The sequence below is a fragment of the Priapulus caudatus genome, unplaced genomic scaffold (genome assembly GCF_000485595.1).
Source record: "Priapulus caudatus unplaced genomic scaffold, Priapulus_caudatus-5.0.1 Scaffold630, whole genome shotgun sequence".
In the NCBI taxonomy this organism is placed as follows: domain Eukaryota; kingdom Metazoa; phylum Priapulida; class Priapulimorpha; order Priapulimorphida; family Priapulidae; genus Priapulus; species Priapulus caudatus.
The window spans coordinates 68,069-83,128 of NW_014577691.1; the positions used below are offsets into that span (position 1 = coordinate 68,069).

A 15,060-nucleotide genomic window follows, 5' to 3' on the forward strand; every position below is an offset into this window, starting at 1 on the left:
TATATATATATATACATGTATATATATATATGTAGCCTGTCAGATCAAAACATGTCGTAGGACTTCAATGTTCATTCTGAGTTATAGGTGATTTTTCACCTAAAAGTAGTAAAAAGCCGATTTTTTTTGGGGGTCATAAATACCTTTATACCGTTTAGCAGTTATCCATGTTCGATGTTACATCAATAAAACTGGCCAAAAGTGTGTCTTTATGTATTTATTTGCGTGTCCAAAAAGTTCAGATAATTAATGTTTTAATTACCCTAATTAATTACCTGAATTACTTACCTTAACTGTAAGCTACCATTTTCGTATTTCATACAGTGGATGGTTATTATGTCTGGTACGTCCATGCAAAAATTCATGTGTCTAGCAGCTCTAGCTCAATAGGAAGATATTTTTTCAGATTTTTGTCCAAATGAAGGCCAAATGAAAACAAACTTTAACTTTATGACCTAATTACTCTGAACTTTGTTTTACAAAATCGGCCTGATTCCAACTACTCAAATGCTCATAACTTCCGAACCATGTGACCTAGAAAGAAGATCTTGGTGTCAAAATAACCAGAATTGAATGGTCTTTCTGATAAAACTACTAACTCATAATGTCCGAATTGAGTCCTATGGCATGTTTTGATCTGACAGGCTACATATGTATATTCTTTTTTTTTTAAATTGGGCCAAATAGAGCCATGACAGGTTGAGTTGCATGTTGTAATGTGTTTGACTATATGATATGATAGCATATATATGCTATGTGATATGGTATGAGATCATATATGTTATGATATAATGTGATGTGGTATGATATCATATATGTTATATGATATAATATGATATGATATGTGATGCGATGTGATATGGTATGATATAATGTGATGATCATGTGATATGTTGGCATGCATGCATATGGGCGTGCGCGTGTGCGTATATGGGCGTGTGTGTGTGTCGTGACCTGCATTCTTGGTGTCGGCTTCCTTGCACGCTCTCGCTTCGTCTCGGCAGACATGGAGCTGGAAGATAAAGACTCGCTTCTCACGTCGCTGTCGGACGCCGAGTCGCAGCAGATGAGGAAACGCAAGACGATGATCTATACAAGCAGCGAATCCGAAGATGAGGCGGGGACCGAGGCGCGGAAGATCGCCGCCAACGAAAAGGAGGACGAGGGTAATCGAACGCGGTTCTTTCTTTGGAGTTCTACTTGTTTTCTTGTTTTTGTTCTTATTACTAGAGCCCTGTAGACCTGGAGACCTTGAGGTTTTCAACCACTGTGCCAGGTCCTGTGTGCTGCAGTGGCTAGGTCGAATGTAGTGTAGTGACCGAGAAGAAGAAGATGATTTTCTCTGCCTTTATTTTAGATTCCTTTTATGTTAAGAGCCGAGGCGTGTCGGGTGATATTTCTTTGAGGAAGTTTTTTTCATTATTTATTAATATATCTGTATCTATATATGTATATATATATATATTTATTTATTTATTTATTTAAGCAATTTTTAACCAGGTACATTCTGCACCTGTACAGTGCACACGACTGTTCACCACAAAAGCTCAAATGAGATCTCGCGTATTCTATCCAGTGGGAATCGTGTGTCATGAATCATTGTCACTGGAGTTCTGTTGACGACGCTAGTAGATGGGGAAGGTGGAAGCGCATGCCGGCTTCGTGAAGCCTTGACCGCGTTTGTTTAACACGCTTGTCCGTTCTCGCGTCTCGCTAATCTCTCGGTGCGCTTTACAGAGGAGAGCTCCGCGGAAGAGGAATCCGAAGCGAGCAGCGAATACACGAGCAGCTCGTCAGAGGACGAGGAGGAAGAAGAAGAAGAGGAGGAGGAAGAGGAAGCCAGACCGGCCTCCTCGATGTCGGATGCCGAGGGGGATGCTGTGCGAGAGGAGGAGGCAGAGGAGGAGGAGGAGGAGCAGGAGAGAGAGGTTGTCGACTTGAAGGAGGAGCAGGCGAAGAAGCAGGAGATCGTGAAGAAGCTGTTCCGGATGAAGAAGGAGAAGGAGGAGACGGCGGCGCAGGGATCCGAGACGGAGACGGGAGAGGAGGAGATGGAGACGGAGCTGGTAGACGGCAAACTGTGAGTGCGAGCGAGACGAGAAAGACGAATCCGCCCTTCCCCTTACTAACCCGGGAATACCTTCGTATTAACGTCAGTTTATAAAATCAATTTACAGTGACACACACATTTACTTGAATTTACGTGGAAATTTTCTAATGAATTTCGAATGTTTTTTAAATGATGTTCAAGTCTTGTTCTATATTGCATCGCAAATCTGTTTTATATATCTGTCTGTATCTTTAACCGGACCTTTGTACCATCAGTGATCCTTTACATTATTGTTGACATTGTGTAAATTGAATTGTACAATATATATGTACTTTTGGAAACAACGATTATTATAAAAAAAGAAGTCTTGTTCTATGACAAGAATGGTAACACCCACTCTGTTTACTTTGTACGTTTTCAGAATAAACAAGGAGGTGAAGGAGGTCGTGAAATTGGAAGCGAGTGAAACCAGGTGAGTTAGCATTTATCGGAGACTTGGTTAGTAGAGCGTAATTTTCGCGTAAACTTAAAAAACTTGTAACTGCTTAAAAAACTGCTAAATACATGGGTAGCCAACATGATGTGATAACCGTGTCGGTGAAGGAAAGTCTTTCGTCTAATTCCTCCACTCTTCTCCTGTAGTAACGATTAGTTTAGAGAAAGTAAAGTCTTCCTCTGATTTCTACCTCTTTTCTTTAATTCTTCTGCTTTTCTCCTGCAGTAACGATTAGTTTAGAGAACGTATAGTGGTGCTTCTATACTTCCTCTCACTTTCCTCTAATTCTGCGTTTTCTCCTGCAGTAACGATTAGTTTAGAGGAGTAACGTCCTCTCTCCTATATCTGTTTGATTCCTTCATCTCCTTCTCGCGCAGTAACGAGGAAGCATCGACGTCGAGACCGATCGGACACCGACGACGACGACGACAAAGCCCAGTGGCAAGTGCGACGACTTCATCGATTCTACGAGACCATCTCCTCGCTCCTGCACAAGGCTCCCTCTCCCGGCGACCCCTCCGTTGCCGGGAGGCGACGACGCCTCGTCCCGATGCTCGTCGACACTGCTACAGCCTCCGCCGAGCAACCGCCCCGCCGAGAACCGGGGCGCCCCCTGGCGAGCCATCGAGAATCGGCCGCTGCTCGACCACGACTAACCTTCTCGGCGGGAGAGACGAGGACACGATCAGCTCTGGCGATCGACTCCGTGCTGCGAGCGCCGCCTGCGACGCCGCCGTCGCGAAGCCGCCGCGCTCGGGAAGCGGCCCCGCCGGTCCCGCGTCGTGCCGGCGAAACTGCCCTGCCGGTGCGGCGGAGGCCGACGCTGGCCGCCGCGCAAGCCAGTTCGACGAGTGGCGCAACTGTACGAGCTTCTGAACTCGGGGGTCGACGCGGCGAGACGTTGCCTACCTGCGTCGCGGCTGACGAGCGATGATGGCGTGGCCGCGCCGGACGAGCCGGCCTGGCTCAGCTACACGGTGTGGTGAGCACTGCGCGATCGGTGACGCCGGCGACGACGCGACGAGGAGGGCGGCGTGCGCCGAGGAGGCGGCGGCGAGCGCACGGCGACCGGGCGGCGAGACGCAGGGGTTTCTATCCGGCCCACGTCGGCCCAGAAGGCGTTGTACATGTACGCGTCGAAGGTTGCCAATGCAGGCGTACATGCTGGTCAGACAAACCCAACTACAGTGAAGGTACGTGTGAGGAGGAGGGAGGAGGGAAGGGGGATCGGAGCAAAGGAGGGGCGCAGTGATGTCATAAGTGGAGGTGAAGAGAGAAAGCTGAGTAGTGTGTGGCAGCAGAGGTGGGATGAAGAGAGTAATGAAGATGTTGAGCAGACTATGGTTAGAGGACAAATAATTTTGATACGCTAGATAATCCTATCAATCAAAAATTCTTTATCGTGCAAAATCATTAATTGTGTAAAATCTTTATCGGCATCATGGATCTATCAGTGTACATCTTACTTCTCGCATTTTCTTCACTTATAACTTCTATCTTTCACTGGATATACCAGAGGTATTTCACTGTCCTATACCAATGATCAGTAGCACACCGTGTCATTCATGTTGTCTCACGTTGTCTCATGTTGTCTCATGTTGTCTCATGTTGCCTCACGTTGTCTCATGTTGCCTCAGGTTGTCTCACGTTGTCTCACGTTGTATCACGTTGTCTCATGTTGCCTCACGTTGTCTCATGTTGCCTCGTGTTGTCTCATGTTGTCTCATGTTGTCTCACGTTGCCTCACGTTGTCTCATGTTGCCTCATGTTGTCTCGTGTTGCTGCAGTCTGCGGAGGTTGAGGCGAAGAAGCAGCTTAAGATCTCACGGGAGCTAGCTCGATCAGCGGCGTCTGCTGACGTCGTATCGCGAACGAAATCAACCCCGACTCAGACCTGCTCAAGTTCAACCAACTGAAGGTGAGAACCGTGTAACAACATAGCTGCATACAACAACAACATGCAACATGCAGCAATATAAACGTGCAACATACAATATGCAACGTACAACATGCAACTTACAACGTTCAACATACGACATTCAATATACAACATGCAACACGCAAATTACAACATTTAGCATACAATATGCAACATACAACATTCAACATACAATAGCAACTTACAACGTGCAACATATAACATACAACTGCTCTATACGGTATCTGAGTGATACTGTCTGATCCTCTGCTTGATGTTGTAATGTAGCTATCTGAACTGTCGACTGAGTGTACACTATGACACACTGTTTTACTATGAGATACTGTCAGGCATGTACTTGACGCTGTGTTTACTCTGTGATATTCCTCAGGTAGCTGCACTGTACGACTACTCAGTGACTACCGGCTGTTACACAACTTACTGACACATATATATATATATATCAAGAGCGTATAAAGAAGGAGAGCGTACAACGGTGAATGCTGAAACCATGCTGCAGTATTAGTCGAATTAAATAAACTTTCCCCGTGTATTTGACGATTTCTTTGTGGTATTATTGATCAGCTGTCCTAACCTTTGCTAATATATAAACAAACCGCTTGTTAGGAAACAAGGTAGGACAGCTGATCAATAATACTGCAAAGAATCGTCAAAATAAAACGGGGAAAGTTTATTAATTCGACTAATACTGCAACATGGTTTCAGCATTTTACCGTTGTACGCTCTCTTTCTTTATATGCTCTTGATAATATATATATATAATATATATACTTGATATGTTTACTATACGATACTGCTGACATGATATGCAATACTGCTTGATATCTACTCAATGCAATGATATTACGATGAACCTGCGATACTGTCAGATAGCTATGACGTATATACTATAACTATGCCACGTCCTCTTACGTTAAGGATGGCATCTGTCATTATGGCTATATTATTTTACTATATATCACTATATTACGGCTATGTCGTTAATATCTCTGTGCTCTAACGTTGGACACTGTCAGATAGCTATGACGTATATACTATAAACTATGCCGCGATGCCTGACCCGGTCCCACAGTCGGGGATTAACTCTTAACTCTGAGTTAAATTTCTTAACTCAGGGTTAAAGTTAATCCACGACTGTGGAACCGGGTCCTGATGTTAACCTTTGCATCTCTATGACTATATCTTCTATATTTACTATGTGACTATATTACAGCTATATCTTTAATATCTTTATGGTTCTAACGTTGGCATCTGTCATTATAGCTATATTTACTACGGCTATATATATATATTACGGCTATGTCGTTAATATCTCTGTGGCTCTAACGATGGCACATCTCTCTGGCACAGTTCCGTAAGAAGCATCTGAAGTTTGCGAAGAGCGCAATACACGACTGGGGGCTGTTTGCGATGGAGCCGATCGGAGCAGATGAGATGGTGATTGAGTACGTGGGGCAGCTGGTGCGCGCGCGAGTGTCCGACGTGCGGGAGCGCAGGTAGGTGCCTCCACCACCTCCGCAAAACATCATTCGTTTTGTTCTTTCATTTGTTAGTTCTAGTTTCATTAGGGTTACAAGATTGGAACAATTTTTTCCCATTCTAAGATTCGAAACTATGGATAATAGAGCTTACTTCACTATAATGCAGTAATTATATATAGTAGATCTAATAAAAAGAGATGGTATTTGATCTCAGTCAGCATGATGTGTGTCTGCGTGGTGAAACTATAGATATAAAGATTGTTGACTATAATGCCAGTAATTGATATCTAGAGATCTAATAAAAAGAGATGGTATTTGATCTCAGTCAGCATGATGTGTGTCTGCGTGGTGAAACTATAGATATTAAAGATTGCTTGACTATAATGCAGTAATTATATATAGTAGAGCTGTAATAACAGATGGTATTGAATCTCAGACAGCATTATGCATTTGTGTGTTTGTGTGCAACAGGTATGAGCTTTCGGCATCGGCAGCAGCTATCTCTTCAGGTCGATCATGAGATGGTCGTTGATGCGACGAAGGACGGTAACATGGCCCGCTTCATCAACCACAGCTGTAATGTAAGTACATGCCACCCTACCTGCCTGTGTATGTGTTTGTGTATGTGCGTGCATGCGTGCGTGTGTGTGTGAAGGACGGTAACATGGCCTCGCTCCATCACCACGAGGCTTGTGAATCCCGTAACGTACTGACTTCGGGTAGCCCCTACCTTTTCCCATGCCTGGGTGGTGTGTGTGTCGTAATGTACGCCCTCACTGCCCGCATTGGCACGCACTTAACCGCGTGCGTCGACACTGTGATCATGTGTAATCCAGAGGATGGTAACAGGCTCCTCCCCACATCACCACGTAAATCATCAACCAAGGCAGGTTAGGGTTCATCAACACGGCCGAGCTGTGAATGTAAGTTACATGGTGGCCAATGATCTACCTTACATCTAAAGCAGCGTGGTTGATGAAGGCGCGCCATAGTTACCGATTGCCCTCGTTGTATCAGTCGTTCTAGTGTATGTGCGTGCACACCGTATTGGTGTGCGTAGGAGGGAGGCGCGTGGGCGTCCGCGGCAATTTGAGTAGGATAGGCGATGTAAATTACGGGACCTCGCACGCACGGCCATATCACAGCGAGTGATGCGTGTGTGTGTGAAGGATGGTACATGGCCCGCTTCACTCAACCACAGCTGTAAATCGTAAAGCTAACATGCACACCACAGGCTAAGCCTGTCCTGTGTGAAGTGGTGGGTGGTGGTATGTGCCGTAGCGTGTTAGCCGTAGCGGATGATGTGAAGTGCGAGAGGCGTGAGTGAGCGTGGTTTGATGCAACGCTCCAGGCAAGCACAGCTGTTAACGCTAAGTACTATGCCACCGTCCTTCTACACACACCAACCCTGGCACTGTGTATAGTCGTTTGTGGCGTGCCGTCGACGTGCGTGCGTGCAGCAGTGCGTGCGGCGTGGTGGGCGTGCGTGCAATGCGTGTGTGTGTGAAGGAGGGTACACCAATCGCCAGCTTCATACAACCCACAGCTGTAACTGTAAGTCACAATACCACCGCGGCTATTCTGCTGTCTGAGTGTTGGGTTGTGTGACGTTGTTGGTTCACTGAAGCGTTGCGTGCAGGCTGTTGCGGTGGCGTGCGGCTGTCGTGCGGTGTTGCGATGGCGTCCGTGTGTGAAGGCACGGTGTAACAATGCCGCGCTTTCATCCAACCTCACGCTGTTAATGGTAGGTTAACTACCGATGCCCACCTACCTGCCTGTGTACAATGTGTTTTGACGTGCGTGCGTGCGTGCGTGCGTGCGTGCGTGCGTGCGTGCGTGGCGTGCGTGTGTGTTGAGCGAGCGGTAACATGGCGCCGCTCATCAACACAGCTGTAATGTAGGTACTTATGCGCACCCTACCTGCTGTGTATGCCTGTTGGGCGTTCCCGCCTTCACGAACCATCGCGTTCACGTCCCGGACCCGTCGGAAGATAGCGATGGCGCTGCGTGCGTGCGTGTGTGTGAAGGACGGTAACATGGCCCGCTTCATCAACCACAGCTGTAATGTAGGTACATGCCACCCTACCTGCCTGTGTGTGTGTGTCTTTCTCTCTCTGTCTTGCAGTCTGTCTCTATCGCTCTCACTCTCTTTCTCTCTCTCCCTCTCTCTCTGTCTACCTGTCTGTTTTTCTCGTGCTCTCTCTCTCCCTCTCTGTCTCTCTTTCGTACTCACTCTCTGGTTCTCCCTCTCTCTCGTACTCACTCTACTGGTCCCCCTCTCCATCTCGTACTCACTCTCTGTTCCTCTCTGCTCTCTCGTTACTCCTCTCTGGTTCTCCTCTCTCTCGTACTCACTTTCTGGTTCTCACTCTCTCGGCTCGTACTCTCTCTCTGGTTCTCCTCTCTCTCGTAACTCGCTCTCTGGTTCTCCCTCTCCTCGTCTTCCTTCTCTCTCCATCTCCCGTGCACGCTCCTTTCTCTCTCTAGATCTCTCCCTGTCTTCTCATGCTCTTCTCTTTCATTCTATCATTCTTTGTCCTCCCTCCTTGCTCCATCCCCCGCTCTTCCTCACTCGTATTATATCCTCACCTACCATCCTCCTCGCGTCCAACCCTTCCCGCCTCTCATATATATAGTATATATATATATATATATATATATATACACGTTTGTACATGCTGGCTAACACGTCAGCTGGCTTGTCCACTTGCAGGCCCAACTGCTACTGCAAAGATCATGCAGTGGTTGAGAACCAGAAAGAATTTGTCATCTACTGCGAGCAAGGCCGCTCGATGTCACATGAGGAGATCACCTAGCGACTAACAATTCCCGATCGATGGAGCGACAAGGGAGTCCAGCCCGTGCTGTGGCGCAACGCGCACGGGATGCCGCGGCTTCCTTCAACTTAACGTGGCGCCCTCTCTGTGTGTAGGGTTGCTCGTGGCGGCGCCTCATCTGTGTGTAGGTTTGCTCGTGGCGCCCTCATCTGGGTGTAGGTTTGCTCGTGGCGTCCTCATCTGGGTGTATGGTTGCTCATGGCGCCCTCGTGCCGCTGTGTGTGGCGCCCGTGGATCCTCGGCTGTGGATCTTCCGTGTTATCGCTACATGGAAGTGCTACAGACATTGGTCACCTAACTTGTGCAAGTTGTGACGGTGTTGATGGAGTGCATGAATGCTTGGTGGTATTTTGGGTATCACCAAAGGTTACTGGAGCTGCCACGAGAGGGTGCCGTATGACTCGGCACAGGTGAAAATGCTGGATGTTTACCAAACAGTGTCACTAGTAAGGTGCGGTGTAAGCTAACTGAGGCGTGACACGAAGTGATTACGAAAAACCGTTGACAAAATAACCGTACCTACGGAAAACGCTCAGTTTCATGAGCCCATCTAGTACCATTGGGGGGGGGAGGGGTGTCGCATGTGTAATTTAGGAAAATGGAAGAAGGGGGGATCTTGTATAAGCATGTCTACGTCTACATGTACTTGTGTATATATATTTACGTGTGGGATACGGCTGTGGCTGCGTCACCGTAGGGCAGCGTGGCGTTGTTCTGGTACCGATACTGGTTTCTCACATTTGCATTTGTTAATAAACGTGTTTGTGCGCACGTGCGTGTGCGTGCGTGTGAAGGTGTGCATGTGTATAGAACTTAACGCTGGTGATCCCGGTTTACAATGAATTTTCTACGTATTCGTTCCCGCGCGCTCGTCTGACGAGACGAGAATCTGGCGTGGACGGTGTTGCCCCCTGCTGGGCGCGTGCATGCCTCCTTAGCTGTACATAACCTGGGGCACGTCTAAGGCACACTATACCTCTCTCTCTCTGTCTCTTTATTAGTGTAAATATCTCGTGTGCAATCCGTTGTTTGTCCGACGTAACGTTTGTCCGACGTAACGTTTGTCGTGTGGTGTGTTCGGCGTTCTGTTTTTCGACTGCGAGTGAGCACCGTGTGTGTGTGCGTGCGTGCGTGCGTGCGTGCGTGCGTGCGTGTGAATGGTAATATTTTATACGACGGTATCGAACGGTTGGAAGTTTTGATGGGAATCGTATTGTCACTGTGGCATGTTAGACTTCCTCCCTATCACAAACGTCCCCCTCCCCTGTACGTTACACGTGCGCATGGGCGTTTCTAGCAGGACACATGGCGAATGAGGATTTTACCTTTATTGCTCTTGCGCAATGTATTGGGGCGTTTTGTTATAGAGGGGATATCTAGCATGCTACGCTGGATTTTGCATCGTATTGCTTGCTGGCGAGAAAATACCGGGCGGGCGGGACAAAATAGACTGGTTCCCAGTCCCTGCACATCGTTAACACCTCGTTAATCTATTAATGAAGGGAAACGATGGGGTGTCAGTCTAGCGATTGAACAATGCGATGCGTGTGTGCTGATGATGCCCAGTATGGCTATCTCTTCTCGGTAGACTGGCTCCTCGCTCTACGTGTCAGCAGCTGTACACTGTGATGACGAAGCTACAGGTGACAGTCTACATCGTGCACAGACAGACAGCCGCGTTTCTATATCGGCTCGTGTAATGTTTGTAAAAATATTTTCTGACAACTGTCCTTTGCCTATGTATTCAGTCAATAAATATATAATACAACTTTAAGCATGTGTCGTGTTTGAGTTACTTGCATTTTACTTTGGATCATCGATCATGGTTCCCACAACTACAAGTGTGAATTATTTTTTCAATGACTTTTCAAGGACATGTCTTTTTCAAGGACAATCTGTGACAAGTAGTTTTAGGTTTTTAGAGTCATTATATTGTACCTTAGATTCATATATAAAGTAAAAATAGTTGTTTTACACAAGTGCCGACAGCAGATTAAACGGCCACTATAACTCGCCGATTACCGACATACAATAGTTTCATGTCACAGTCCTGTAACAATATGTAAAGCTTTGATGTAACATGTATCACTCAGAACTATGTATCATATAATGTACTGTATCACTCCGAAATTTTATGATTTTAACTGCCTAACACTAATCACTATTGCATTTATCAGATTTTTTCTTCATGAAAAAGACTGTCTTCAGTACATGTATGCAGCAGAACGAGAGCGCCATCTGTCGTGGAGTTTGAAATAAAAGTAATCACTTATTCCTTACTCCCCTCTCGTGGATGGTATCGCCCATGTCCAGTCAAGCATGGAAAAACATTCAACAGAAAATGACCGTATTTCAGCCGAAACTTTTTCACTCACCGAGGCACAAAATGTGAATTTACGCCTATAATACACGCGCACGCGTGCGTGTAACCATAGACGCATGTGTGCGCCCGGTCGCGTGTGTTTGTGCGGCTGTAAAAACGCGTATTATAGCCGTATCTCCACATTTTGTGCTTTTGGGGGGGGGGGTGAAAAAGCTGAAGCTGAAAACCAGCCATTTGTCTGGCTAGCTTTTCACCGTGCAACTGATGCCGTGGGCGATACTATCCGCGAGAGGGGGAGGGAAATACTGAGGGGAAGGGAGTGAGAGGGGATGAGGAAGGAAAGAGGAAAGGAGGGCGGGACGGAGGGAGGGAGGAATGCAGACGGAGATGTGCACACGCGCAGACAAGCGCACGTACGGCATAAACGGCACACACACAGGCACGGATGCACATATTCCTTCTAATATAGTTACTTCTCTCGCCTTCCCGCTCACCCTCTCCCTCTCTCTTCACGCACGCACACACGCATACTCTCTCTTTCTCTCTCTCTATCTGTCTGTTTCTGTCTGTCTGTCTCTCTCTCTCTCTCTCTATCTGTCTGTGTCTGTCTGTCTCTCTGTCTCTCTAACGATTAGTTTAGAGAACGTATAGTGGTGCTTCTATACTTCCTCTCACTTTCCTCTAATTCTGCGTTTTCTCCTGCAGTAACGATTAGTTTAGAGGAAGTAACGTCCTTCTCTCCTTCATCTGTTTGATTCCTTCATCTCCTTTCTCGCGCAGTAACGAGGCAAGCATCGACGTCGAGACCATCGAGACACCGACGACGACGACGACAAAGCCCAGTGGCAAGCGCGACGACTTCATCGGAGTCTACGAGACCATCTCCTCGCTCCTGCACAAGGCTCCCTCTCCCGGCGACCCCTCCGTTGCCGGGGGCGACGACGCCTCGTCCCCGATGCTCGTCGACCACTGCTACAGCCTCCCGCCGAGCAACCGCCCCGCCGAGAAGCCGGGGCGCCCCCTGGCGAGCATCGAGAATCGGCCGCTGCTCGACCACGACTACCTTCTCGGCGGGAGAGATGAGGACACGATCAGCTCGGCGATCGACTCCGTGCTCGGAGCGCCCCCTGCCGACGCCGCCGTCGCGAAGCCGCCGCGCTCGCGGAAGCGCCCCCTGCCGGTCCCCGTCGTGCCGGCGAAACCTGCCCTGCCGGTGCGGCGGAGGCCGACGCTGGCGCCGCGCAACCAGTTCGACGAGTGGCGCAACCTGTACGAGCTTCTGAACTCGGGGGTCGACGCGGAGGACGTCGCCTACCTGCGTCGCGGCTACGAGGCGATGATGGCGGTGGCCGCGCCGGACGAGCCGGACTGGCTCAGCTACACGGTGTGGGTGGAGCACTGCGCGACGGTGACGCCGGCGACGACGACGAAGAGGAGGCGGCGTGGCGCGGAGGAGGCGGCGGCGGCGCACGCGACCGGGGCGGCGAGGACGCAGGGGTTCTATCGGCCCACGTCGGCCCAGAAGGCGTTGTACATGTACGCGTCGAAGGTTGCCATGCAGGCGTACATGCTGGGTCAGACAAACCCCAACTACATGAAGGTACGTGTGAGGAGGAGGGAGGGAGGGAAGGGAGGATCGGAGCAAAGAGGAAGGGGCAGTGTATGTCATAAGGTGGAGGTGAAGAGAGAAAGCTGAGTAGTGTGTGGCAGCAGAGGTGGGGATGAAGAGAGTAATGAAGATGTTGGAGCAGACGTATGGTTAGAGGACAAATAATTTTGAATACGCTAGATAATCATATCATCAAAATCTTTATCGTGCAAAATCATAATTGTGTAAAATCTTTATCGCATCATGGATCTATCAGGTACATCTTACTTTCTCGCATTTTCTTCACTTATAACTTCTATCTTTCACTGGATATACCAGAGGTATTTCACTGTCTATACCAATGATCAGTAGCACACCGTGTCATTCATGTTGTCTCACGTTGTCTCCTGAAAGGACGGTACATGGCGCGCTTCATCAACCACAGCTGTAATGTAAGTACTGCACCTACCTGCCTGTGTGTGTGTGGTGTAGGTTGCGTGCGTGCGTGCCGTGGTGCGTGCAGTGGCGTGTGTGCGTGTTGAAGGAATGGTAACATGGCCGCTTCATAACCACAGCTGTAATGTAAAAGTACAATGCCACCACTACCTGCTCTGTGGTGTGTGTGTGATGTGTGTGTGTGTGTGTGTGTGTTGTGTGGTGGTGATGTGGTGTGTATGTGTATGTGTGTAGTGGGGGTGCTGCTGTTGCGTGCGTCGTAGGTGGCGTTGCGTGCGGTGTTGCGTGCGTGTGTGTGTAGAAGGATCGGTTAAAACATGGCCCGTCTTCATCACCAAGCTGTAATGTAAGTCATGCACCCTTACCGCCTGTGTGTGTGTGTGTGTGTGTGTGTTGTGTGCAGTGTAGCAGTAGCTGTGCTGTGCAGTGCTGCGTCGGTGCGTTTGCGTGCGGCGTGGGCGTGCGTGCAGTGCTGTGTGCGTGGCGTGTGCTGTGCGCGTTAGTGCGTGCGTGCGTGAGGATGGTAACATGTGCCCGTTCATCAATCACGCTGTCAATGTAAGTACATATGCACCCTACCTGCCTTGTGTATGTGTTACGTGTGCGAAATGAAATGCGTGCGTGCGTTGGGTGCGTGCGAATCGTACGTGCGTCGCGCGTAGGCGGCGTGGTTGTGTGTGAGGACGTAAACATGCCCGCTTCATCAACACAGCTGTATGGTAAAGTTACGCCACCCTACTGCGGTGTGCCACTGTATATGTGGATTGCGTTGCGTGCGTGCGTGAGTAGCGTGGTAGGTGCGTGGTGTGTGTGTGAAGGACGGGTAACATGGCCCGCTTCACAACCACAGCTGTAGATGTAACGTACATGCCACGCCTACTGCTGCAATGGTGTCGTGTGTGCGTGCAGTGCGTGCGGGTGCGTGCGTGCGCGTGCGTGGTGGTGTGTGTGTGTAAGGACAGCGTAACATGGCCCCGACTTCATCAACACATCTAGTATGTAAGTACAGCACAGCTACCTGCCTGATACATGTGTGTTGTAGTGTTGCTATGTTGTATGTGTGTGTGTGGTAAGTACGCCATGTGCTGGTGCGTGACGTGTGCGTGCAGTGCGTCCTGCGTAGCGTGCGTCGGTGCGTGGGTGTGTGAAGGATGTAACAGGCCACCGCTTCATTCAACCAAGCTGTATGTAAGTACATGCACCCTACTGGGTATTGTGTATGTGTGTGTGTGTGTGTGTGAAATTGCGTGCGTGGTGAGTGCGGGCTGCGTGCGATGCGTGAGTGCGTCCGATCGCCGGTGCGGTGCAGTGCAGTCGTGGTAACGCGATGGACTAACATGGCCCGCTTCATCACCCACAGCTGAAATGTATAGGACTATGCCCGACCTGCCTGTGTTGTGTTTGTGCGTGCGTGGTGCGCTCGGTATCTATTGCGTGCGTGGTGCTGTTGCGTGCGTGCGTGTGTTCAAGGACAGGTAACATGGCCCGCTTTATCAACCACAGCTCGTATGTAAGTACATGCCACACTACCTAGCCCTGGTGTGTGCGTAGACGTGCGTGCGTGCGTGCGTGTCGTGCTGTGCCGTGCGTCAGTTTGCGTAGGTGTGTGTAAGCTCTAGTGTAACATGGCACCGCTTCATCAACCACAGCTGTAATGAAGTACAGCGCACTACGGCCTGTGTGTGTGAGAAGGCGTTCTCTCTCTGTTTGTAGTCTTGTCTCATATCGCCTCAATCTCTCCTCTCATCTCTCTCCTCTCTTGTTACTTGTCTGGTTTTCTCTACTCGGCTCTCTGGTTCCCTCTCTCTCTTCGTTTACTCATCTCTCTGGTTTCCCTCTCTCTGTACTCGTCTCGCTGGTTCTCCTCATATCTTACTATCTTGTTCCCCA

At 48.9% G+C, this 15,060-nt stretch overlaps 1 protein-coding gene across 1 annotated transcript in view; it reads left to right on the forward strand.

The window, feature by feature from the left end:
* LOC106812281 (histone-lysine N-methyltransferase SETD1B-A-like) overlaps window positions 1–13,086 on the forward strand; it is a 21,406-nt gene extending 8,320 nt beyond the window's left edge. The window contains exons 14-18 of the mRNA XM_014816114.1: window positions 1,005–1,166; window positions 1,738–2,080; window positions 2,472–2,522; window positions 11,907–12,726; window positions 13,054–13,086. Coding sequence (XP_014671600.1) covers window positions 1,005–1,166; window positions 1,738–2,080; window positions 2,472–2,522; window positions 11,907–12,726; window positions 13,054–13,086 — 1,409 coding nt within the window. The remainder of the gene's footprint in view (window positions 1–1,004; window positions 1,167–1,737; window positions 2,081–2,471; window positions 2,523–11,906; window positions 12,727–13,053) is intronic.
* Window positions 13,087–15,060: the final 1,974 nt, after the last annotated feature.